Genomic DNA, 27,918 nt, shown 5'->3' with positions numbered 1-27,918 from the left:
TCGTAAATCTGTGTCTAGGAAGATTTATTATTGAGTCTGGAAGACTTACATTTTTTGGTGTTCTTCTCATAAATTCCCCTGGCATTCTTTTAGAATTCCGAGAATTTTACAGTTTCTTCAGGATGGTTTGGATAAAGGTTTGTCTGCAAGTTCCTTGAAAGGACAAATTTCTGCTCTTTCTGTTCTTTTTCACAGAAAGATTGCTAATCTTCCTGATATTCATTGTTTTGTACAGGCTTTGGTTCGTATCAAACCTGTCATTAAGTCAATCTCTCCTCCTTGGAGTCTTAATTTGGTTCTGAGGGCTTTACAAGCTCCTCCGTTTGAACCTATGCATTCTTTGGACATTAAATTACTTTCTTGGAAAGTTCTGTTCCTTTTGGCCATGTCTTCTGCTAGAAGAGTTTCTGAGTTATCTGCTCTTTCTTGTGAATCTCCTTTTCTGATTTTTCATCAGGATAAGGCGGTGCTGCGTACTTCATTTAAATTTTTACCTAAGGTTGTGAATTCTAACAACATTACTAGAGAAATTGTTGTTCCTTCATTATGTCCTAATCCTAAGAATTCTCTGGAGAGATCTTTACATTCTTTGTATGTAGTAAGAGCTTTAAAATATTATGTTGAAGCTACTAAAGATTTTAGAAAGACTTCTAGTCTATTTGTTATCTTTTCTGTTTCCAGGAAAGGTCAGAAGGCCTCCGCCATTTGTTTGGCGTCTTGGTTAAGTCTTTGATTCATCATGCTTATGTAGAGTCGGGTAAATCTCCGCCTCAAAGGATTACGGCTCATTCTACTAGGTCAGTCTCTACTTCCTGGGCGTTTAGGAATGAAGCTTCTGTTGATCAGATTTGCAAAGCAGCAACTTGGTCTTCTTTGCATACTTTTACTAAATTCTACCATTTTTATGTTTTTTCTTCTTCTAAAGCAGTTTTTGGTAGAAAAGTACTTCAGGCAGCTGTTTCAGTTTGATTCTTCTGCTTATAATTTCAGTTTTTTTCATTATTAAGATTAAAACTTTTGTTTTGGGTTGTGGATTATTTTTCAGTGGAATTGGCTGTCTTTATTTTATCCCTCCCTCTCTAGTGACTCTTGCGTGGAAGTTCCACATCTTGGGTATTTATTATCCCATACGTCACTAGCTCATGGACTCTTGCTAATTACATGAAAGAAAACATAATTTATGTAAGAACTTACCTGATAAATTCATTTCTTTCATATTAGCAAGAGTCCATGAGGCCTACCCTTTTTTGTGGTGGTTATGATTTTTTTTGTATAAAGCACAATTATTCCAATTCCTTATTTTGATGCTTTTGCTCCTTTCTTATCACCCCACTTCTTGGCTATTTGTTAAACTGAATTGTGGGTGTGGTGAGCGGTGTATTTATAGGCATTTTGAGGTTTGGGAAACTTTGCCCCTCCTGGTAGGAATGTATATCCCATACGTCACTAGCTCATGAACTCTCTTGCTAATATGAAAGAAATGAATTTATCAGGTAAGTTCTTACATAAATTATGTTTTTCATGTCAGATTAGTGCACTTGAGAAAATTGATCAGGTTTTAGTTTTTTTCCACTTTTCGAGCTCCATTAAAGTTTCTGGGACAATACGTTAACGTGATCGGGATATTGTAACTTCAGCTTTTTGTGCGCAACGGTTTAGCGCTCAATCAAAATCTTTTTACTTTCAATTTGTAATAAGTGTGATAGCCAATAAAAACAAAAAGGCAAATCTTAGCTCAGTTAGAGCGTGATCGATAGTTAATGCTCTACTCGTAATGTAGCTCACTGTAAAAGCTACAGATACAAACTAATATTGCTATAGGAAAATAGTGGGGTGGTGACAAACCTTGACATGCTTTCCAACGGTGGCACAAAACATTTGTGTTGACACTTACACACCTAGTTTACTTGCCTTACTTTTGGCTACAAGTGCTGTGCTGCTTGCAAGAGATTTTTTTTTTTAATTATCATTAAAATTAGGCACATGCTCTCAAGATGATAACTGCCCTTGTCAAATATATCTGAAAGAATAAAACATGTGAGGTACTTTACAATTTTCTTAAAGATAATATTATTTATGATGCATTTACAGAAAAAAACTGATGTCACTGTGACCTTTAGAATTAATTCAAAGTGAAGTTTGTTTAATGAAAAATAATTTAAACGAAAATTATATTATTTAATTAAATAATAAGTTATAGGTATTGGGGTTAAAATGTTATACTGGTGGATCATTTAAATGTTTTACTAGAATAAATAATATTTTCATCATTATGTTGACAGTTATGATAATGTAACATCATTTTCTTTCTTTCTTTTATTATTATTATTATTATTATTATTATTATTATTACTACTACTACTACTATCATACTTAAAATTATTTTACCAGCATGAAAAAAGTCACAAATAACTGGCTCTATTCCAATCCATTAAAAACTGGCTCTATTCCAATCCATTAAAAAATAGTATTTTTCACATGTTTTCACCAAGATGTAACATTTGAGTTAATTCCAGCCCTAATTGTTGTTGTTCTCAAGTAAACTTAACCATTTAGCGAATCTGACAGTAATTCTAATATGTCAGATGAGACTTATCCAATAGCTTTTCACAAGATTTTTTTGATTTCTATAATTTAACAGGTCATGCTCTAGGGGTACCCTGCCCTGCGAGTTTGCTGGCTGAAGATCCCTGTGACTCTTGATGGGTGGGGCAGAGCCTCCCTGGGTTCCTCCTTAAAATTTAAATTCTGCTGGGGCCTTGACTTCTAGCTTTATGGGGTTTGTTTTTTTGCGGGACCTTGAATGCCGCCATGACAACCCCAGATGATCGTTTTGGCCTCCTTTGGGCCTCTTTAGTGAGGTGCAGCCACATTTCTCTAAGCACACTGGGCAAGAAGCCCACATCTGGTTTCCCCCATCACCCATAGGGAGACTTCCCCAGGGTCATATTAATTTGCATACGAAGAGAGAAGCGCTCTACCAGGAATAAACAACAGCTCAGTGGCTTGTTCTATGGTGATTTACAGCCCGGAAGTAGCCTACTTTAGACCAGTGTGCTTTTCACAGAGGAAAACTTTCCTGAAGTATATCAGTCTGATCCCGCCAAATAAGGTCAGTCCAGCCCCGAAATACCCGAGTCCATGTCTGGTTTCCCCCATCACCCATAGGAAGACTTCCCCAGGGTCATATTAATTTGCATACGAAGAGTGAAGCGCTCTACCAGGAATGAACAGCAGCTCAGTGGCTTGTTCTATGGTGATTTACCACCCAGAAGTAGCCTATTTTAGACCAGTGTGCTTTTCACAAAGGAAAACTTTCCTGAAGTTTATCGGTCTGATCCCGCCAAGTAAGGTCAGTCCAGCCCCGAAATACCAGGCACTTCTCCTATGAACAAGGAACATGACAAACCCAGACGATCGTTTTGGTCTCCTATGTGCCTCGTCAGTGAGGTGCAGCCACATTCCTCTAAGCACACAGGGCAAGAAGTCCACGTCCAGTTTCCCCCATCACCCATAGGGAGACTTCCCCAGGGTTATATTATTTTGCATACGAAGAGAGAAGCGCTCTACCAGGAATGAACAACAGCTCAGTGGCTTGTTCTATGGCGATTTACCACCCGGAAGTAGCCTGTTTTAGACCAGTGTGCTTTTCACAGAGGAAAACTTTCCTGAAGTATATCAGTCTGATCCCACCAAATATGGTCAGTCCAGCCCCGAAATACCTGAGTCCACATCTGGTTTCCCCATCACCCATAGGGAGACTTCCCCAGGGTCATATTAATTTGCATACGAAGAGAGAAGCGCTCTACCAGTAACAAACAACAGCTCAGTGGCTTGTCTTATGGAGATTTACCACCCGGAAGTAGCCTCTTTTAGACCAGTGTGCTTTTTACAGAGGAAAACTTTTCTGAGGTATATCAGTCTGATCCCGCCAAGTAAGGTCAGTCCAGCCCCAAAATACCAGGCACTTCTCCTCTGAACAAGGAACATGACAACCCCAGACGATCGTTTTGGCCTCCTATGAGTCTCGTTAGTGAGGTGCAGCCACATTCCTCTAAGCACACTGGGCAAGGAGTCCACATCTGGTTTCCCCCATCACCCATAGGGAGACTTCCCCTGGGTCATATTAATTTGCATAAGAAGAGAGAACAAGCTATTATGCTATTGTTCGTTCTCAGGTTGAGTACTTCTCTCTTTTTATTTATGCAAACTATGACACTTAGGGAAGTCTCTCTAAGTGTGATGCGGGAATCCAGATGTGGACCCGTTGCTCAGTGTGCCTAGAGGGATATGGATGCACCTCACTGATGAGGCCCACAATAGGCCGAAACGTACGTCATGGGTTTTGCTGTTTCTCTCATTTAGAGAGGGATTGCTGGTATTTCGGGGCTGGACTGTACTGTGAAGTCAGGATCAGACTGATATGCTTCAGGAAAGTTCTTCTCTGTAAAAAAGGAAGAGAGAAGCGCTCTACCAGGAACGAACAACAGCTCAGTGGCTTGTTCTATGGAAATTTACCACCCGGAAGTAGCCTCTTTTAGTCCAGTGTGCTTTTTACAGAGGAAAACTTTCCTGAAGTATATCAGTCTGATCCCGCCAAGTAAGGTCAGTCCAGCCCCAAAATACCAGGCACTTCTCCTCTGAACAAGGAACATGACAACCCCAGATGATCGTTTTAGCCTCCTATGAGTCTCGTTAATGAGGTGCAGCCACATTCCTCTAAGCACACTGGGCAAGGAGTCCACGTCTGGTTTCCCCCATCACCCATAGTGAGACTTCCCCAGGGTCATATTAATTTGCATAAGAAGAGAGAACAAGCTATTATGCTATTGTTCGTTCTCAGGTTGAGTACTTCTCTCTTTTTATTTATGCAAACTATGACACTTAGGGAAGTCTCTCTAAGTGTGATGCGGGAATCCAGATGTGGACCCGTTGCTCAGTGTGCCTAGAGGGATATGGATGCACCTCACTGATGAGGCCCACAATAGGCCGAAACGTACGTCATGGGTTTTGCTGTTTCTCTCATTTAGAGAGGGATTGCTGGTATTTCGGGGCTGGACTGTACTGTGAAGTCAGGATCAGACTGATATGCTTCAGGAAAGTTCTTCTCTGTAAAAAAGGAAGAGAGAAGCGCTCTACCAGGAACGAACAACAGCTCAGTGGCTTGTTCTATGGAAATTTACCACCCGGAAGTAGCCTCTTTTAGTCCAGTGTGCTTTTTACAGAGGAAAACTTTCCTGAAGTATATCAGTCTGATCCCGCCAAGTAAGGTCAGTCCAGCCCCAAAATACCAGGCACTTCTCCTCTGAACAAGGAACATGACAACCCCAGATGATCGTTTTAGCCTCCTATGAGTCTCGTTAATGAGGTGCAGCCACATTCCTCTAAGCACACTGGGCAAGGAGTCCACGTCTGGTTTCCCCCATCACCCATAGTGAGACTTCCCCAGGGTCATATTAATTTGCATAAGAAGAGAGAACAAGCTATTATGCTATTGTTCGTTCTCAGGTTGAGTACTTCTCTCTTTTTATTTATGCAAACTATGACACTTAGGGAAGTCTCTCTAAGTGTGATGCGGGAATCCAGATGTGGACCCGTTGCTCAGTGTGCCTAGAGGGATATGGATGCACCTCACTGATGAGGCCCACAATAGGCCGAAACGTACGTCATGGGTTTTGCTGTTTCTCTCATTTAGAGAGGGATTGCTGGTATTTCGGGGCTGGACTGTACTGTGAAGTCAGGATCAGACTGATATGCTTCAGGAAAGTTCTTCTCTGTAAAAAAGGAAGAGAGAAGCGCTCTACCAGGAACGAACAACAGCTCAGTGGCTTGTTCTATGGAAATTTACCACCCGGAAGTAGCCTCTTTTAGTCCAGTGTGCTTTTTACAGAGGAAAACTTTCCTGAAGTATATCAGTCTGATCCCGCCAAGTAAGGTCAGTCCAGCCCCAAAATACCAGGCACTTCTCCTCTGAACAAGGAACATGACAACCCCAGATGATCGTTTTAGCCTCCTATGAGTCTCGTTAATGAGGTGCAGCCACATTCCTCTAAGCACACTGGGCAAGGAGTCCACGTCTGGTTTCCCCCATCACCCATAGTGAGACTTCCCCAGGGTCATATTAATTTGCATACGAAGAGAGAAGCGCTCTACCAGGAACAAACAACAGCTCAGTGGCTTGTTCTATGGTGACTTACCACCCAAAAGAAGCCTCTTTTAGACGAGTGTGCTTTTCACAGAGGAAAACTTTCCAGAAGTATATCAGTCTGATCCCGCCAAGTAAGGTCAGTCCAGCCCCGAAATACCAGGCAATTCTCCTCTGAACAAGGAACATGACAACCCCAGACAATCGTTTTGGACTCCTATGAGCTCCTAAGTGTCATAATTTGCTTAAATAAAAAGAGAGAATGAACAAGCTATTATGCTATTGTTCATTCTCAGGTTGAGCGCTTCTCTCTTTTTATTTATGCAAATTATGACACTTAGGGAAGTCTCCCTAAGTGTGATGTGGGAATTCAGACGTGGACCCGTTGCTCAGTGTGCCTAGAGGGATATGGCTGCACCTCACTGATGTGGCCCAGGATAGGCCGAAACGTACGTCTGGGGTTTTGCTGTTTCTCTCGTTCAGAGAGGCATTGCCTTGTATTTCGGGGCTGGACTGTACTGTGAAGTCAGGATCAGACTGATATGCTTCAGGAAAGTTCTTCTCTGTGAAAGGTACATGTTGAGCAAAAAGAGGCTGCTTCTTAAATGGTAACTAGCCATAGAACAAGCTATTATGCTGTTCGTTCTCAGGTTGAGTGCTTCTCTATATTTATTTATGGTAATGCACTACTGACAGCTAGCCAAATATATCTGGTAAACCAATGGCAAGCAACATATATGTGTAGCTACCAATCACCAGATAGCTCACCATAGTGTATTGCTTCTGCTGATATAGATATATATACACATGCTTTTCAACAAAAGATACCAAAAGAACAAAGTAAATTTGATAATAGCATTGAATACAAAATTGTATTAAAATAACATTTTCTATCTTAATCATGAAAGTTTTATTTTTGTGTGCTAATAAAATGCACTGAGATAAGAGTCGGCCTTCAAGGGCTTGGAAATAAGCCTATGAGCCTACATAGGTTTAACCTTCAACAAAGAATACCAAAGAACAAAGCAAATTTAATGATAAACATAAAATGGAAAGTTGTTTTGCATGCCCTACCTGAATCGTGTAAATTTTATTTTGACTTTACTTTCCCTTTAATTTCTTGTAAAATTTTCCAATTAATATCAATAACCTTTTTTTTTATTTTGTTAGAAAATGTTATAAATAAGCACTCAATGTATATTCTATCATTACATTTTAAGTTTATATTTTATCATATACACTCTTTAAATTGTGCTAATTCAATTGTAATATTTATTAAATCACAAAGAAAACATTCTATGGCCAGCACCTTTGTCACAATTTTACTGTTTTAATCCTTACGCTTAAAAAAAAAAGAGCTCTGTACTTTGTACATAAATAAGAACAATGGAAACTATTTGTAAGTAAATACGTTTTCCAGTGAGTTGTTTTCTTGAATAAATCAGTCATAGTTTAATAGTCAAGTACAATAAAGAAATCATAAAAAATGTAACTGTTTTCTACCATAGTGTAATGTAAATTTAATAGTTGGAAGTACTATATTTAAATCTTTAAACAGAGACTCCCCTCTGAGCCATTTAAACAAAACAAAACAAAAAACAGACATGACTCACAATGGCTCGGAATGGTTTAGGTACAATATAACTTAGGTGTTAAAGAAAGCAGCTTTAATTGAAGAGCTAGTTATTGTAGCTTGTGTCTTCTGTAAATAAAAAAAACAGGCTTTCATCTGTCATTTTCATTGGAGGGTATTCTATAAGAGAAGCTATGGTCACTAAAAGCACCAATGTGAATAAATATTTAAGCTGCTAGAAGCTCTGAGCTTTTGAGCTAAGAATGTGTGCCTTGTCTTTTATGCATTTGGGAATGTATAAAGCAAGAAGTTATTTTCTTTGTATTGAATACAACAGTTTCTCTTTACAGTTTCCTTTGTAGCTCTGGAATATAGATTTATATATTATTTTAGTTTTTTTTTTCAAACTGTCCATCAGTAATATCTTTCATACAATGGTTTTAGATAAAGCTGTATTTGTTTGGCAACAAACATTTCATTTTAATATTTCTATGGTCATAAAATGATTACATAAATCACTCATTTGACCCCTTACAGCACTCTGACGGTTTCTTCTCTGTGTCAAAGAAATTCAGGTCAAACTTTTGATTCTCAAAATGTTTATCAAGCTGCTGAGACCATCCATTGTTATCTCCTAAAAAAATAAAAATAAAGGAAATGTGATTATTACAAATGCAGAAAAAAACCCATTTCAAATTAACAGCATTTCATGTCTTGTGGTTTGAAGTTAAGTCAGTGAAAAGCAATAAACCTACCGAGAAAGCTACTGTGTACTTTGTACTTTTAGCTATTTAGTGACATTGAATATCTGTTATGGATGGATAGCAATAGAACAAAGTGAAATTAAAATCTGATTATTTTTCTTGTGCAGTATTGAAATGTAAAAAATGTTTTTGTTGGCAGATAAAATCCATAGCCTGTCCATATTTCCTATGAAGTGTCAGCTTAATTAGTTTGTAGGATAACCTTATGCTTCTTATAGTCAATAACCTCTAATGGGAGTTTATTTCATGAATCAACAACCCTTTATGTGAAGAAAGTGCCCACTTATTTCTCTTGAACTTGCTACCCTTTATATGAGAACATGATCTGAGGTTTAGGTGCTGCTCTTCATGTGAGATAGTTTCAGCCTTAGCTTAATTACGTCCCTTAATATAGTCCCTTTGTTGTGCTATTATAGCCCTTTTGTATGAAAAATACATTTTCATTATAAGAATATTTTTGTATTTGATATATTTACTCCAAATACGGTTCCAGTGTTATGTATGTTTTTTCTGAAAGTTTATATAATACTGTAGGTAACATATAACTTTCATACTTCCACATTTGTCTTTGGAGGTTGTTTAGCAAGCACATCATTTCAACGAAACAATTTATAGTCTACAATGGGAGGCACAAAGGGTAAATCGTGATTTACCAGTAGATTGCAAACGCTACCCAGTAGATCACCAGACTACTGTGGTGACAATATTCACTCAAATAAATATAGGGTTGCCATATTGCCCCTTTAAGGGAGGACACTTATGAAAAATGCATATTTCAGGGTCCTTATAATGGAAGTTTATTCATACATTTCTTTAAACAACCCATGATGACATATGCATTTCTCATAAGTGTTCTCCCTTAAAGTGATTGTAAAGTTTTTTTAAGGTAACTAAAAGTATTCTTAAAAACAAGGGCACTTCATTAAACTTTACAATAACCTTTGCATTATGGTAAACATAATGCTGATCCTCGGCCCGCATCTCCTGCTTTCTAGCATATAGATGACCGATCCACGTTCCTCTAATCGTTGTATGCCTCAAAATCTGGATGCCAAAGGGGGCACACAATGATTGGAGGAAGCCGGATTCGTCATCGATCTGCTAAAGAAAGCAGGAGCTGCGGGCGGAGGATCAACGTTATGTTTACCATAACGCAAAGGTAAGTATTTTAAAAAATACGCATCATTGTAAAGTTTAATTAATGAAAGTGCCCTTGTTTTTAAGATTACTTTTAGTTACTTATTCATTAAACTTTACAATCACTTTAAAGTGGCAATATTGAAACTCTAAATAAATAGTAATGTGAACATTTGTTTTGCAAAAGTACATTGTACACAGCTACAATAGAAACTATTAAAAAAGGGAATTTAGCACAAGAATATTAGTCCCTGTCCTAAACAAACTCAGATATTCCAATGCTTAGCTCATGTACAAGCAGATAATGCTGCAAAAAGGTTCACTAAAGTATAGACACCTAAAATATCCAATATGTGACATGATTATATTTAGACTTGTTGACATAATTAATTTCACATTAAGTATACTCATTGTCAATTTTAGATTATGAAATACCCACTGCTTCATGCCCACTCCTGCTTCTAGAAATAGATAAAACAAAAATTTGAAAAGGTGTAAAAAAAACATAATTTATGCTTACCTGATAAATTCCTTTCTTCTGTTGTGTGATCAGTCCACGGGTCATCATTACTTCTGGGATATAACTCCTCCCCAACAGGAAATGCAAGAGGATTCACCCAGCAGAGCTGCATATAGCTCCTCCCCTCTACGTCACTCCCAGTCATTCGACCAAGAATCAACGAGAAAGGAGAAACCAAGGGTGAAGTGGTGACTGGAGTATAATTTAAAAGATATTTACCTGCCTTAAAACAGGGCGGGCCGTGGACTGATCACACAACAGAAGAAAGGAATTTATCAGGTAAGCATAAATTATGTTTTCTTCTGTTATGTGTGATCAGTCCACGGGTCATCATTACTTCTGGGATACCAATACCAAAGCAAAAGTACACGGATGACGGGAGGGATAGGCAGGCTCATTATACAGAAGGAACCACTGCCTGAAGAACCTTTCTCCCAAAAATAGCCTCCGAAGAAGCAAAAGTGTCAAATTTGTAAAATTTGGAAAAAGTATGAAGCGAAGACCAAGTTGCAGCCTTGCAAATCTGTTCAACAGAGGCCTCATTCTTAAAGGCCCAAGTGGAAGCTACAGCTCTAGTGGAATGAGCTGTAATTCTTTCAGGAGGCTGCTGTCCAGCAGTCTCATAGGCTAAACGTATTATGCTACGAAGCCAAAAGGAGAGAGAGGTAGCAGAAGCTTTTTGACCTCTCCTCTGTCCAGAATAAACGACAAACAGGGAAGAAGTTTGGCGAAAATCTTTAGTTGCCTGCAAGTAGAACTTGAGGGCACGAACTACATCCAGATTGTGTAGAAGACGTTCCTTCTTTGAAGAAGGATTTGGACACAAGGATGGAACAACAATCTCTTGATTGATATTCCTGTTAGTGACTACCTTAGGTAAGAACCCAGGTTTAGTACGCAGAACTACCTTGTCTGAGTGAAAGATCAGATAAGGAGAATCACAATGTAAGGCTGATAACTCAGAGACTCTTCGAGCCGAGGAAATAGCCATTAAAAACAGAACTTTCCAAGATAACAATTTTATATCAATGGAATGAAGGGGTTCAAACGGAACACCCTGTAAAACGTTAAGAACTAAGTTTAAACTCCATGGCGGAGCAACAGCTTTAAACACAGGCTTGATCCTAGTTAAAGCCTGACAAAAGGCCTGGACGTCTGGATTTTCTGACAGACGTTTGTGTAACAGAATGGACAGAGCTGAGATCTGTCCCTTTAATGAACTAGCGGATAAACCCTTTTCTAAACCTTCTTGTAGAAAAGACAATATCCTAGGAATCCTTACCTTACTCCAGGAGTAACCTTTGGATTCGCACCAGTATAGGTATTTACGCCATATCTTATGGTAAATCCTTCTGGTAACAGGCTTCCTAGCCTGTATCAGGGTATCAATAACCGACTCAGAAAAACCACGTTTTGATAAAATCAAGCGTTCAATTTCCAAGCAGTCAGCTTCAGAGAAGTTAGATTTTGATGTTTGAATGGACCCTGTATCAGAAGGTCCTGTCTTAGAGGTAGAGACCAAGGTGGACAGGATGACATGTCCACTAGATCTGCATACCAAGTCCTGCGTGGCCATGCAGGCGCTATTAGAATCACTGATGCTCTCTCCTGTTTGATTCTGGCAATCAATCGAGGAAGCAGCGGGAAGGGTGGAAACACATAAGCCATCCCGAAGTTCCAAGGTGCTGTCAAAGCATCTATCAGAACCGCTCCCGGATCCCTGGATCTGGACCCGTAGTGAGGAAGTTTGGCGTTCTGGCGAGACGCCATGAGATCTATCTCTGGTTTGCCCCAACGTCGAAGTATTTGGGCAAAGACCTCCGGATGAAGTTCCCACTCCCCCGGATGAAAAGTCTGGCGACTCAAGAAATCCGCCTCCCAGTTCTCCACTCCCGGGATGTGGATTGCTGACAGGTGGCAAGAGTGAGACTCTGCCCAGCGAATTATCTTTGATACTTCCATCATTGCTAGGGAGCTTCTTGTCCCTCCTTGATGGTTGATGTAAGCTACTGTCGTGATGTTGTCCGACTGAAACCTGATGAACCCCCGAGTTTTTAACTGGGGCCAAGCCAGAAGGGCATGGAGAACTGCTCTCAATTCCAGAATGTTTATTGGCAGGAGACTTTCCTCCTGATTCCATTGTCCCTGAGCCTTCAGAGAATTCCAGACAGCGCCCCAACCTAGTAGGCTGGCGTCTGTTGTTACAATTGTCCAGTCCGGCCTGCTGAAAGGCATCCCTCTGGACAGATGTGGCCGAGAAAGCCACCATAGAAGAGAGTTTCTGGTCTCTTGATCCAGATTCAGAGTAGGGGACAAGTCTGAGTAATCCCCATTCCACTGACTCAGCATGCACAATTGCAGCGGTCTGAGATGTAGACGTGCAAAGGGAACTATGTCCATTGCTGCTACCATTAAGCCGATCACCTCCATGCATTGAGCTACTGACGGGAGTTGAATGGAATGAAGGACACGGCATGCATTTAGAAGCTTTGTTAATCTGTCTTCTGTCAGATAAATCTTCATTTCTACAGAATCTATAAGAGTCCCCAAGAATGGAACTCTTGTGAGAGGAAAAAGAGAACTCTTCTTTTCGTTCACTTTCCATCCATGCGACCTTAGAAATGCCAGAACTAACTCTGTATGAGACTTGGCAGTTTGAAAGCTTGAAGCTTGTATCAGAATGTCGTCTAGGTACGGAGCTACCGAAATTCCTCGCGGTCTTAGTACCGCCAGAAGGGCACCCAGAACCTTTGTGAAGATTCTTGGAGCCGTAGCCAATCCGAATGGAAGAGCTACAAACTGGTAATGCCTGTCTAAGAAGGCAAACCTTAGATACCGGTAATGATCTTTGTGAATCGGTATGTGAAGGTAAGCATCCTTTAAATCCACTGTGGTCATGTACTGACCCTTTTGGATCATGGGTAAGATTGTCCGAATAGTTTCCATTTTGAACGATGGAACTCTTAGGAATTTGTTTAGGATCTTTAAATCCAAGATTGGCCTGAAAGTTCCCTCTTTTTTGGGAACCACAAACAGGTTTGAGTAAAACCCTTGTCCTTGTTCCGACCGCGGAACCGGATGGATCACTCCCATTAATAACAGATCTTGTACACAGCGTAGAAACGCTTCTTTCTTTATCTGGTTTGTTGACAACCTTGACAGATGAAATCTCCCTCTTGGGGGAGAGAATTTGAAGTCTAGAAGGTATCCCTGAGATATGATCTCTAGCGCCCAGGGATCCTGAACATCTCTTGCCCAAGCCTGGGCGAAGAGAGAGAGTCTGCCCCCCACTAGACCCGGTCCCGGATCGGGGGCCCTCGGTTCATGCTGTCTTTGGGGCAGCAGCAGGTTTCCTGGCCTGCTTGCCCTTGTTCCAGGACTGGTTAGGTTTCCAGCCTTGTCTGTAACGAGCAACAGCTCCTTCCTGTTTTGGTGCAGTGGAAGTTGATGCTGCTCCTGTTTTGAAATTCCGAAAGGGACGAAAATTAGACTGTCTAGCCTTAGCTTTGGCTTTGTCTTGAGGCAGGGCGTGGCCCTTACCTCCTGTAATGTCAGCGATAATTTCTTTCAAACCGGGCCCAAATAAAGTTTGCCCCTTGAAAGGAATATTAAGTAATTTGGACTTAGAAGTTACATCAGCTGACCAGGATTTTAGCCACAGCGCTCTACGTGCCTGAATGGCGAATCCTGAGTTCTTAGCCGTAAGTTTGGTTAAATGTACTACGGCCTCCGAAATGAATGAATTAGCTAGTTTAAGGACTCTAAGCCTGTCCGTAATGTCGTCCAGCGTAGATGAACTAAGGTTCTCTTCCAGAGACTCAATCCAAAATGCTGCCGCAGCCGTAATCGGCGCGATGCATGCAAGGGGTTGCAATATAAAACCTTGTTGAACAAACATTTTCTTAAGGTAACCCTCTAATTTTTTATCCATTGGATCTGAAAAAGCACAGCTATCCTCCACCGGGATAGTGGTACGCTTAGCTAAAGTAGAAACTGCTCCCTCCACCTTAGGGACCGTTTGCCATAAGTCCCGTGTGGTGGCGTCTATTGGAAACATCTTTCTAAATATTGGAGGGGGTGAGAACGGCACACCGGGTCTATCCCACTCCTTAGTAACGATTTCAGTTAGTCTCTTAGGTATAGGAAAAACGTCAGTACTCGCCGGTACCGCAAAGTATTTATCCAACCTACACAATTTCTCTGGTATTGCAACAGTGTTACAATCATTAAGAGCCGCTAAAACCTCCCCTAGTAATACACGGAGGTTTTCCAATTTAAATTTAAAATTTGAAATATCTGAATCCAATCTGTTTGGATCATAACCGTCACCCACAGAATGAAGCTCTCCGTCCTCATGCTCTGCAAGCTGTGACGCAGTATCAGACATGGCCCTAGTATTATCAGCGCACTCTGTTCTCACCCCAGAGTGATCACGCTTGCCTCTTAGTTCTGGTAATTTAGCCAAAACTTCAGTCATAACAGTAGCCATATCTTGTAATGTTATCTGTAATGGCCGCCCAGATGTACTAGGCGCCATAATATCACGCACCTCCCGGGCGGGAGATGCAGGTACTGCCACGTGAGGCGAGTTAGTCGGCATAACTCTCCCCTCGTTGTTTGGTGAAATTTGTTCAAATTGTACAGATTGGCTTTTATTTAAAGTAGCATCAATACAGTTAGTACATAAATTTCTATTGGGCTCCACCTTGGCATTGGAACAAATGACACAGGTATCTTCCTCTGAGTCAGACATGTTTAACACACTAGCAATAAACTTGCAACTTGGTTACAATCTTATTTAACAAAAACGTACTGTGCCTTCAAGAAGCACTAAACGATTAAATGACAGTTGAAATAATGAACTGAAAAACAGTTATAGTCTCAATCCTTAAAAACAACACAACTTTTAGCAAAGGTTTGTTCCCATTAGTAAATTAACAATAATTAAATTTGAAAATAAAAATTACAGAGTAACGTTTTTTTAATCACAGTCAATATATAAGTCTCACAGCTCTGCTGAGAGAATCTACCTCCCTCCAAAGAAGTTTGAAGACCCCTGAGTTCTGTTAGAGATGAACCGGATCATGCAGGAAATACAAGAGTAACTGACTGGAAATTTTAGATGCGTAGCAAAAGAGCGCCAAAAACGGCCCCTCCCCCTCACACACAGCAGTGAGAGAGAAACGAAACTGTCACAATTAAAACAAGTAACTGCCAAGTGGAAAAATAATGCCCAAATATTTATTCACTCAGTACCTCAGAAATGCAAACGATTCTACATTCCAGCAAAAACGTTTAACATGATAAATACCTATTAAAAGGTTTAGTGTACTTTTAACAGAGTAATTCCGGTGAAATACCATCCCCAGAATACTGAAGTGTAGAGTATACATACATGTCATTATAACGGTATGGCAGGATTTTCTCATCAATTCCATTCAGAAAATAAAAACTGCTACATACCTCAATGCAGATTCATCTGCCCGCTGTCCCCTGATCTGAAGCTTTTACCTCCCTCAGATGGCCGAGAAACAGCAATATGATCTTAACTACTCCGGTTAAAATCATAGTAAAAACTCTGGTAGATTCTTCTTCAAACTCTGCCAGAGAGGCAACAACACGCTCCGGTGCTATTGTAAAATAACAAACTTTTGATTGAAGTTATAAAAACTAAGTATAATCACCATAGTCCTCTCACACATCCTATCTAGTCGTTGGGTGCAAGAGAATGACTGGGAGTGACGTAGAGGGGAGGAGCTATATGCAGCTCTGCTGGGTGAATCCTCTTGCATTTCCTGTTGGGGAGGAGTTATATCCCAGAAGTAATGATGACCCGTGGACTGATCACACATAACAGAAGAAATAAGGTAAAAAATGAAAACTATTCAAATGTAAAGAAAACATAGAGTTGGTTAATTAATGATATTAATTAGACATGTGCCCAGACTTGTTTCCAATGAATTGTTTCACACAGAGTAGAAGCTGGATAGCAGCTTAAACTTAAATAAAGTTAAAGTAGTAGCTAGTACTGCTGATTTTTGTTAATGAGATCACTACTGGCAAAGAATAAAAGTCAAGTATATATTCCTATTGGCTAACAAAGTAACCAATCAATTGATAAAACATTGGTGGTTCATTAGTGAATAGTTTACATTTTAAGCACTTCATGTTTTCAGGTAATTGTTTTAACCTGAATGAGTCAACAAATGTTTTTGTTGCATGCATTTTTGTATTTATTTTTTTCTGGTGAGTGAAAGGGACCTTTTTTTTTTATTATTTTCACATCAAAGCAATGAATAACATTTGTTTTTTACCATTTATCTGAATCTGAATGCATGTCTACTATTAATACTTAAAAATGAATAAATGTATTTATTATGAAAATAATTACTTTGACTGGTAAATTAGTATTAATGCTTCAACATGACCTAAAAGTCCTACTAAGTCCCTTGGGGATCACTACTAGGCTCTGTTATTTTTAATATTTGTATTAATGACTTTGAGCAATGATTAAATAGAAACTTAGGCCTAGATTTAGAGTTCGGCGGTAGCCGTCAAAACCAGCGTTAGAGGCTCCTAACGCTGGTTTTGGCCGCCCGCTGGTATTTGGAGTCAGTGATTAAAGGGTCTAACGCTCACTTTACAGCCGCGACTTTTCCATACCGCAGATCCCCCTACGCCATTTGCGTAGCCTATCTTTTCAATGGGATCTTTCTAACGCTGGTATTTAGAGTCGTTTCTGCAGTGAGCGTTAGAGCTCTAACGACAAGATTCCAGCCGCCTGAAAAAAGCAGGAGTTAAGAGCTTTCTGGCTAACGCCGGTTTATAAAGCTCTTAACTACTGTACCCTAAAGTACACTAACACCCATAAACTACCTATGTACCCCTAAACCGAGGTCCCCCCACATCGCCGCCACTCGATTAAAATTTTTAACCCCTAATCTGCCGACCGCCACCTACGTTATACTTATGTACCCCTAATCTGCTGCCCCTAACCCCGCCGACCCCTATATTATATTTATTAACCCCTAACTTGCCCCCCACAACGTCGCCGCAAGCTACTTAAAATAATTAACCCCTAATCTTCCGACCGCAAATCGCCGCCACCTACGTTATCCCTATGTACCCCTAATCTGCTGCCCCTAACATCGCCGACCCCTATGTTATATTTATTAACCCCTAATCTGCCCCCCACAACGTCGCCGACACCTACCTACACTTATTAACCCCTAATCTGCCGAGAGGACCTGAGCGCTACTATAATAAAGTTATTAACCCCTAATCCGCCTCACTAACCCTATCATAAATAGTATTAACCCCTAATCTGCCCTCCCTAACATCGCCGACACCTACCTTCAATTATTAACCCCTAATCTGCCGACCGGAGCTCACCGCTATTCTAATAAATGTATTAACCCCTAAAGCTAAGTCTAACCCTAACACTAACACCCCCCTAAGTTAAATATAATTTTTATCTAACGAAATAAATTAACTCTTATTAAATAAATGATTCCTATTTAAAGCTAAATACTTACCTGTAAAATAAATCCTAATATAGCTACAATATAAATTACATTTATATTATAGCTATTTTAGGATTAATATTTATTTTACAGGTAACTTTGTATTTATTTTAACCAGGTACAATAGCTATTAAATAGTTAAGAACTATTTAATAGTTACCTAGTTAAAATAATTACAAATTTACCTGTAAAATAAATCCTAACCTAAGATATAATTAAACCTAACACTACCCTATCAATAAAATAATTAAATAAACTACCTACAATTACCTACAATTAACCTAACACTACACTATCAATAAATTAATTAAACACAATTGCTACAAATAAATACAATTAAATAAACTATCTAAAGTACAAAAAATAAAAAAGAACTAAGTTACAGAAAATAAAAAAATATTTACAAACATAAGAAAAATATTACAACAATTTTAAACTAATTACACCTACTCTAAGCCCCCTAATAAAATAACAAAGACCCCCAAAATAAAAAATTCCCTACCCTATTCTAAAATACAAAAATTACAAGCTCTTTTACCTTACCAGCCCTGAACAGGGCCCTTTGCGGGGCATGCCCCAAGAATTTCAGCTCTTTTGCCTGTAAAAAAAAACATACAATACCCCCCCCCAACATTACAACCCACCACCCACATACCCCTAATCTAACCCAAACCCCCTTAAATAAACCTAACACTAATCCCCTGAAGATCTTCCTACCTTGTCTTCACCATCCAGGTATCACCGATCCGTCCTGGCTCCAAGATCTTCATCCAACCCAAGCGGGGGTTGGCGATCCATAATCCGGTGCTCCAAAGTCTTCCTCCTATCCGGCAAGAAGAGGACATCCGGACCGGCAAACATCTTCTCCAAGCGGCATCTTCTATGTTCTTCCATCCGATGACGACCGGCTCCATCTTGAAGACCTCCAGCGCGGATCCATCCTCTTCTTCCGACGACTAGACGACGAATGACGGTTCCTTTAAGGGACGTCATCCAAGATGGCGTCCCTCGAATTCCGATTGGCTGATAGGATTCTATCAGCCAATCGGAATTAAGGTAGGAATATTCTGATTGGCTGATGGAATCAGCCAATCAGAATCAAGTTCAATCCGATTGGCTGATCCAATCAGCCAATCAGATTGAGCTCGCATTCTATTGGCTGTTCCGATCAGCCAATAGAATGCGAGCTCAATCTGATTGGCTGATTGGATCAGCCAATCGGATTGAACTTGATTCTGATTGGCTGATTCCATCAGCCAATCAGAATATTCCTACCTTAATTCCGATTGGCTGATAGAATCCTATCAGCCAATCGGAATTCGAGGGACGCCATCTTGGATGACGTCCCTTAAAGGAACCGTCATTCGTCGTCTAGTCGTCGGAAGAAGAGGATGGATCCGCGCTGGAGGTCTTCAAGATGGAGCCGGTCGTCATCGGATGGAAGAACATAGAAGATGCCGCTTGGAGAAGATGTTTGCCGGTCCGGATGTCCTCTTCTTGCCGGATAGGAGGAAGACTTTGGAGCACCGGATTATGGATCGCCAACCCCCGCTTGGGTTGGATGAAGATCTTGGAGCCAGGACGGATCGGTGATACCTGGATGGTGAAGACAAGGTAGGAAGATCTTCAGGGGATTAGTGTTAGGTTTATTTAAGGGGGTTTGGGTTAGATTAGGGGTATGTGGGTGGTGGGTTGTAATGTTGGGGGGGGGGTATTGTATGTTTTTTTTTACAGGCAAAAGAGCTGAAATTCTTGGGGCATGCCCCGCAAAGGGCCCTGTTCAGGGCTGGTAAGGTAAAAGAGCTTGTAATTTTTGTATTTTAGAATAGGGTAGGGAATTTTTTATTTTGGGGGTCTTTGTTATTTTATTAGGGGGCTTAGAGTAGGTGTAATTAGTTTAAAATTGTTGTAATATTTTTCTTATGTTTGTAAATATTTTTTTATTTTCTGTAACTTAGTTCTTTTTTATTTTTTGTACTTTAGATAGTTTATTTAATTGTATTTATTTGTAGCAATTGTGTTTAATTAATTTATTGATAGTGTAGTGTTAGGTTAATTGTAGGTAATTGTAGGTAGTTTATTTAATTATTTTATTGATAGGGTAGTGTTAGGTTTAATTATATCTTAGGTTAGGATTTATTTTACAGGTAAATTTGTAATTATTTTAACTAGGTAACTATTAAATAGTTCTTAACTATTTAATAGCTATTGTACCTGGTTAAAATAAATACAAAGTTACCTGTAAAATAAATATTAATCCTAAAATAGCTATAATATAAATGTAATTTATATTGTAGCTATATTAGGATTTATTTTACAGGTAAGTATTTAGCTTTAAATAGGAATCATTTATTTAATAAGAGTTAATTGATTTCGTTAGATAAAAATTATATTTAACTTAGGGGGGTGTTAGTGTTAGGGTTAGACTTAGCTTTAGGGGTTAATACATTTATTAGAATAGCGGTGAGCTCCGGTCGGCAGATTAGGGGTTAATAATTGAAGGTAGGTGTCGGCGATGTTAGGGAGGGCAGATTAGGGGTTAATACTATTTATGATAGGGTTAGTGAGGCGGATTAGGGGTTAATAACTTTATTATAGTAGCGCTCAGGTCCGCTCGGCAGATTAGGGGTTAATAAGTGTAGGTAGGTGTCGGCGACGTTGTGGGGGGCAGATTAGGGGTTAATAAATATAACATAGGGGTCGGCGATGTTAGGGCAGCAGATTAGGGGTACATAGGGATAACGTAGGTGGCGGCGGTTTACGGAGCGGCAGATTAGGGGTTAAAAGTGTAATGCAGGGGTCAGCGATAGCGGGGGCGGCAGATTAGGGGTTAATAAGTGTAAGGCTAGGGGTGTTTAGACTCGGGGTACATGTTAGAGTGTTAGGTGCAGACGTAGGAAGTGTTTCCCCATAGGAAACAATGGGGCTGCGTTAGGAGCTGAACGCTGCTTTTTTGCAGGTGTTAGGTTTTTTTTCAGCTCAAACAGCCCCATTGTTTCCTATGGGAGAATCGTGCACGAGCACGTTTTTGAGGCCGGCCGCGTCCGTAAGCAACTCTGGTATCGAGAGTTGCATTTGCGCTAAATATGCTCTACGCTCCTTTTTTGGAGCCTAACGCAGCATTTGTTTGAACTCTCGATACCAGAGTTAAATTTATGGTGCGGCCAGAAAAAAACCCGCGGAGCGTTAACAGCCCTTTTACCGCCAAACTCCAAATCTAGCCGTTAATTTTTTTTTGCAGATGATACAAAGTTGTATGAAGTCACTGCAGGATTAAATTGCTTTTCAAGGTGATTTCTAAAAATTGGAAGAATGGGGAATGGGCTGGTAAATGGAAGGAGATTTAATACTGGAAAATGTAAGGTTCTACATTTTGGAAATAAAAATAAGCAGGCAGGCTATTTAAATTGGACTAGACTTTGCAAAACAGAGGAGAAAAAGGATTTGGGTGTCCTTATAGGTAACAAGCTTAGAATGGTTGCTCAGTGCTGGGCAGCAGCTTCTAATGCTAATAAAATACTAGCATATATCAAAAGAGGCATTGATTCAAGGGAGGAAAGTATACCTTTGTCACTATATAAATACCTGTTAAAACCTCACCTTGAGTATGGGGACGATTCTCAAAAAAAGACATTGCAGAGTTAGAAAAAGTTCAGAGAAGGGCCACAAAACTAATAAGGGGAATGGATAATTTAAACTATGAGGATACATTAGCCAAACTGGGTCTGTTTTCTCTAGAAAAAAAGGTATTTAAAAGATTATATAATTACTATATATAATTATATTCAAGGACCATATACAGAGTTGGCAGAAGCTATATTTATTCCAAGGAAATTGTTTGTGACAAGAGGTAACCATTTAAGGCTGGAGTAAAGGAGATTTAATTGCCAGCAACGTAAACTTTTTTTTACTGTTAAAGCAATAACATTATGGAACTCCTTGGCTAAGGAGGTAGTGAATTCCAAAACCTCAGATACAATTAAAAATGGCTTAGATGCATTTCTGGATATAAACAACATTCAGATATATGATTGCTTGTGTTTCATGGGTCCCCGACATTGAACTGATGTGCACAATTACAAAAGAACAGTAACTGCACACAATGTTATTACATTTCATTCTGTTCCTGAAGCTCTTTTAGCTCTTTTCAAATCAGTTCTCATGTTTAAAAACTGAATGGTGTCAGATACTGAAGCTCCGCCTCCTTGCACTGGTGGCTCTTATCTTGGAGCTCAGGTAATTTTACAGCTGTATAATATGCTTCAGGTTAGGGTGCATGATACAAAGCAGGAGTGGCTGCATCACTCTATAATAATGCTTTTTAAAAAAAAATAAAAAAATAAAAAAAAATATATATATATATATATATGTATATATATATATATATATATATATATATATATATATATATATATTTTGTGTAACTGCAAACATTTGTAAAAAATGCAAATCTCCTGCTTTGAGTAATGCACCCTAACCTTAAACACATTATACAGCTGTGATAAAAATAGGCAATATTATTGATCTGTGAGTGTGCACTGCTTCTGTCACATGCTGTGAGAATATATGCGCTCCAAGATGGCCGCCTCTGTAGAAAGAGCTGATTTAAAAAGAGCTGAAGGCACAGGATGAAATGGAATAACATAGTAAGTAGTAACCATTCTAGGGAGGTAGAGGTAGTTTAATGTTCCTTTAAGTTAAGCTCAATTATAAATCAGGTAAATCAGGTAGGATCTGTATAGATTGAACTCGATGGACTTCTGTCTACTTTCAACCTCATCTACTATGTTACTATGAAATGCACATTAGTGTGCTCCTGTTTCCGCGTGAGCCTTCAGTAGTCTAAAGACCACTGCTCCATAACTGTTCCGCCTGCTTTTTTGAGGCCGCAGACATCAATCCGCCCGATCCTATACGATTGGGCTGATTGACACCCCCTGCCGCGAATCTGCAGTGCGCGGCATTGCACAAGCAGTTCACAAGAATTGTTTGGGCAATGATAAATGCGTAAGCTGTCGGCATTTATTGATGTGTGGCGGACATGATATGCTACATTGTAAATTTTATTGTACATTGTATTTTAAAACTATATGCTATATAACAATATAAAATTACCATCGGCTAGATTACGAGTTTTGCGGTATGAGTGAAAAAGCAGCGTTATGGCTCTTTTTCACTACCGCTGGTATTACGAGTCTTGGAGGTATTTCTGTACTGCACACTTTTTTTGGCCGTAACGCAAAGTAAATACCGCAGCTTTCCAAAAGTCCTTTTTCAATGGGACTTCCATAGCGCCGGTATTACGAGTTTGCCTGGGAGGTCAAAAAGTGAGCAGTACAGCCAATACCATCAAGATCCATAACGTAAACAGAAAGCCAGTAGTTATGAGTTTTGCGCTACAAAGCTGTAGCATAAAACTCATAACTAAAGTGTTACAAAGTACACTAACACCCATAAATTACCTATTAACCCCTAAACCGATGCCCTACCGCATCGCAAATAATAAAATAAAATAATGAACCCGTAATCTGCCACTCCGGACATCGCAAGCACTATAATAAACATATTAACCCCTAAACCGCCGTACACCCGCATCGCAAACACTAGTTAAATATTATTAACCTCTAATCTGCTGTCCCTAACATCGCCGCAACCTACATTACTGTTATAAACCCCTAATCTGCTGCCCCCAAAATCACCGCCACTATACTAAAGTTATTAAACCCTAAACCTAACACTAAGTCTAACCCTAACACCCACTAACTTTAATGTAAATAAAATAAGTCTAAATAAAACCTACTATTAATAACTAAATAATTCCTATTTAAAACTAAATACTTACCTGTAAAATAAACCCTAAGCTAGCTACAATATAACTATTAGTTACATTGTAGCTATCTTATGTTATATTTTTATTTCAAAGGCAAGTTTGTATTTATTTTAACTAGGTAGAATAGTTAGTAAATACAGTAGTTATTAACTATTTACTAGCTACCTAGCTAAAATAAATACAAATTTACTTGTAAAATAAAACCTAACCTGTCTTACACTTACACCTAACCTTACACTACAATTAAATAAATTACATTAATTAAATACAAGTAACTAAATTACAAAAAAACAAACAAACACTAAATTACACAAAATAAAAAACAAATGATCAAATATTTAAACTAATTACACCTAATCTAATAGCCCTATCAAAATAAAAAGCCCCCCCAAAATAAAAAAAAAACCCTAGCCTAAACTAAACTGCCAATAGCCCTTAAAAGGGCCTTTTGCGGGACATTGCCCCAAAGAACTCAGCTCTTTTACCTGTAAAAGAAAATACAAACCCACCACCCACACAACCAACCCCCCCAAATAAAAACCTATCTAAAAAACTTAAGCTCCCCATTGCCCTAAAAAGGGCATTTGGATTGGCATTGCCCTTAAAAGGGCATTTAGCTCTTTTTATTATTATTATTATTCTTTATTTATAAAGTGCCAACAGATTCCACAGCGCTGTTCATAGGTAACAAAGATAAAAGGACAGTACAATATGAGACACCAGACAAAATTTAACAAACAAATACAGGGGGAATTGGGAGTCCTGTTCCGATAGGAACTTACAATTTAAATGGGTAGGAGGGTGAGAAACAGGAGGTGGGGACTGCAAAGGTGGGAATGATGTTAGTGTGAAGTTAGATGAGGGCAACTATTAGGCAAGTGGAATTCATTTGTTACTGATTTGGTGATAGGCTTCCCTGAACAAGAAGGTCTTTAGGGAGCTTTTAAAGGAGGAGAGGTTGGGGGAAAGTCTGACAGCTCGAGGAAGTGCGCTCCAAAGGGTTGGTGCCGCACAAGAGAAGTCCTGTAGTCTAGCATGAGAGGGGGTGATGGTAGAAGAGGCAAGGAGTAGATAGCTGTTGGATCTTAGGGGACGGCTGGAGTATAATTGTTGATGAGTGAGGACAGGTATGGGGGGGGGCTGCATTGGTAAGGGCTTTGATGGTCAGAGTGAGAATTTTGAATTTAATTCTTTTGTGAATGGGGAGCCAGTGAAGGGACTCACAGAGGGGTGCGGCGGATACAGAGTGTCGGGAGAGATGGATTAGCCTAGCAGAGGCATTTAGGATGGATTGAAGGGGGAGAGGTGGGAGAGAGGAAGGCCAGTTAGTAGGTTATTACAGTAGTCAAGCCGGGAAATTACTAGGGAATGGATTAGCTGTTTAGTAGTTTCAGCACTCAGAAAAGGATGAATTTTGGAGATATTGCGTAGGTGGTTGCGACAGGATAAAGAGAGCGATTGGATGTGGGGTATGAAGGACAGATTGGAGTCGAGTGTAACTCCTAGGAAGCGGACTTGGGGTGATGGGGAGATAGTGGTGTCACCGACAGTGATAGTAAAGTTAGAAACTGGAGTAGAATTAGTTGGGGGGATTAGAAGAAGCTCAGTCTTAGACATGTTGATTTTTAGGTGGTGAGAGGCCATCCAGGAAGAGCCTTGAGGTACTCCAACAGACAGAGGCAATGTAGAGGATGAGTTGCCAGCAAATTAGACAGAAAAGGACCTATTAGAGAGATAAGAGTGGATCCAGGAGAGGGCAATGTCACAGAGCCCAAGGGAGCTGAGAGTTCGTAGGAGGAGGGGATGGTCAACAGTGTCAAAGGCAGCAGACAGGTCAAGTAAGATAAGTATAGAATAGTGTCCATTGTTTTTAGCAGAAAGAAGATCATTAGTAACCTTGGTGAGGGCAGTCTCAGTTGAGTGTTGTGGATGGAAGCCAGATTGCAGGGGGTCAAGCAATGAGTTGGAGGATAGGAAGTGTGTTAGGCGATCGAATAGTAGTTTTTCCAGGACTTTAGAAGCTAGCTGAAGTAGCAATATGGGGCGGTAGTTTGCAGGAGAATTGGGGTAGAGAGAGGGTTTTTTGAGGATGGGTGTGACCTTAGCATGTTTGAAGGATGATGGAAATGAACCAGTCGTAAGGGATCGGTTGAATATGTGAGTAAGAACTGGGGTGAGGGAAGAGGACAGAGAAGGTATTAAATGTGAAGGGATAGGGTCAAGGGGTGAGGTAGTGAGGTGTGAGGAAGATATTAGGGAACTCACTTCATTCTCAGTGGTTGGGGGGAAGGTACTGAGAGTGTTGGAGGGGGTGACCGGGGGCGGAGATGAAAGGTTGCAGTCTTGTGGTGGGATGTTACTTCTGATAGTAAATGTTTTGTTGAAAAAGTAGTCTGCCAAGTCTTGAGCACTAAAGTCAGATGAGGGTGGTGGTGCAGGTGGATAGAGGAGATAGTTGAAAGTGGAGAAGAGACATTTAGGATTTGAGGAGTGATAAGATATGAGAAAAGAGAAGTAGTTTTGCTTGGTTAAGTGAAGGGCAGAGGAGTAAGAATAAAGAATGAACTTATAGTGTAGGAAATCCGGTTCAGATCGGGATTTCCTCCAGGCACGTTCAGCAGCACGGGAGCATTTTTGTAGATAGCGTGTTTGCTGAGAGTGCCAGGGCTGGAGCTGACGATGTGGGGTTTTGCGTATTTGTGGAGGAGCAAGGGTGTCGAGTGCAGAGGAGAGAGTATTGTTATAGTGGCTTGTAGCAAGGTCAGGGCAGGATACCGTGGAGGTGTGGGGAAGGCGTTTTTGAATAAGGTTAGAAAGTTGGAGAGGATCTACAGTGTGCAGATTTCTACAGGTGCGGAGGTCTGAGTTGGGAAATGGGCGACAGGTAACATCAGAAGGGGAGCAGAGGTAGGAGAATACCAGATCAAGAGAGAGTGTCCATCACAGTGAGTAGGTTTCCGCCCAAACCTTAATCTAAAAATAAAACCCACCCAATAAACCCTTAATAAAACCTAACACTAACCCCTGATGTCAGGACTCATTTTCATTTCTTTAAGTACTTTTCCTTTAAATCTTCTCTCTTACCTTGGAGACATCACTCTCTTACTTTCCCTTTAAATAACACACCCACTATCAGGTGCTTAGTATTGATTTGTGTTTGCTGAAACACTTGTCTGTTCCTGAGCTCTCCTATAATGGATTATAAATAACTTTACTATCAGATTTCATAATAAATATGTCAAGGTCTCTACAAGTTTACTTTTGCAGATTCTCCTACGTTTTCAGATGGATGCATTTATTTACTTACTCAAAGCAGAAGCCTAAACATCGATTTGCAGCCTTTTCAGCACCACAGATTGCTATACAGCAGCTCCTGTCAGCTCAGCTGAATATCACATCCTTTCTTTCTCAGAAGCACTGCACCTCCTCATCTACAAATACTAAGGTACTCTAGTACTATTTACATCTGCTAAGTCTGTATATCTAGGAATTTCATGATCATATTGACTGTTTTGATACTTTGCTTTGTTTATGTAATACTTTATTTATATTTGAAATCGGATCTTGGCTCCTCCTACTCCAGGACAAATCTGTTTGTTTTTACTTACCTTACTTCAAGTTCATTTCAACTTATGTCTGCTCATAGTTGCTCTTACTCACTGAAACATTTACTATCACATGTCATATTCAGACTTTTTGCTATCACATATGCTTTGCAGTGATTACTTTCTAAACAGCCCACCTAAGGGGTTAATCAGAGAATCATATTTGAATTCAACTGAACTTGATTTAAATGCATCTGCTATTATAAGACTCTCAATGATTGAGAGCTCAAATATATATAAATAATATTCTAATCACTATACCATGATATTTACTTATTGTAGTATTTATCTAAGCAAATAGTGATACAACCTGTCATTTAAAGAGATACCGCTCCTAAACAAATCTGCAGTTGTATTCCTTTTAATCAAACCTCACACCCGAAGATCCACTTACAGTTTTTGAAGACCCGACATCCATCCTCAACGAAGCGGCAGAAGTCTTTATCCAAGCGGCAAGAAGTCCTCAATGAAGCTGGGAGAAGTCTTCATCCAAGCGGGCTGAAGTCTTCATCCAAGCCGGCAGAAGTCTTCATCCAGACGGCATCTTCTATCTTCATCCATCCGGTGCGGAGCGGCTCCATCTTCAAGACATCCGGCGCGGAGCATCCTCTTCTTATGACCGGAACTGAAGAATGAAGGTTCCTTTAAGGGACGTCATCCAAGATGGCGTCCCTTGAATTCCGATTGGCCAATCGGAATTAAAGGTGAAAAAATCCTATTGGCTGATGCAATCAGGTGTAATTAGTTTAAATATTTGATAATTTTTTTTATTTTGTGTAATTTAGTGTTTTTTTGTTGTTGTAATTTAGTTAATTGTATTT

At 39.8% G+C, this 27,918-nt stretch overlaps 1 protein-coding gene across 1 annotated transcript in view; it reads right to left on the bottom strand.

Annotated features, from left to right (window-relative positions):
• Positions 1–27,918, bottom strand: part of RXFP1 (relaxin family peptide receptor 1) — a 509,714-nt gene that overhangs the window by 307,956 nt on the left and 173,840 nt on the right. The window contains exon 2 of the mRNA XM_053700228.1: positions 8,254–8,352. Coding sequence (XP_053556203.1) covers positions 8,254–8,352 — 99 coding nt within the window. The remainder of the gene's footprint in view (positions 1–8,253; positions 8,353–27,918) is intronic.

The sequence above is a fragment of the Bombina bombina genome, chromosome 2 (assembly GCF_027579735.1).
Source record: "Bombina bombina isolate aBomBom1 chromosome 2, aBomBom1.pri, whole genome shotgun sequence".
NCBI lineage: Eukaryota > Metazoa > Chordata > Amphibia > Anura > Bombinatoridae > Bombina > Bombina bombina.
This window is presented reverse-complemented; position numbering and strand designations above follow the sequence as displayed.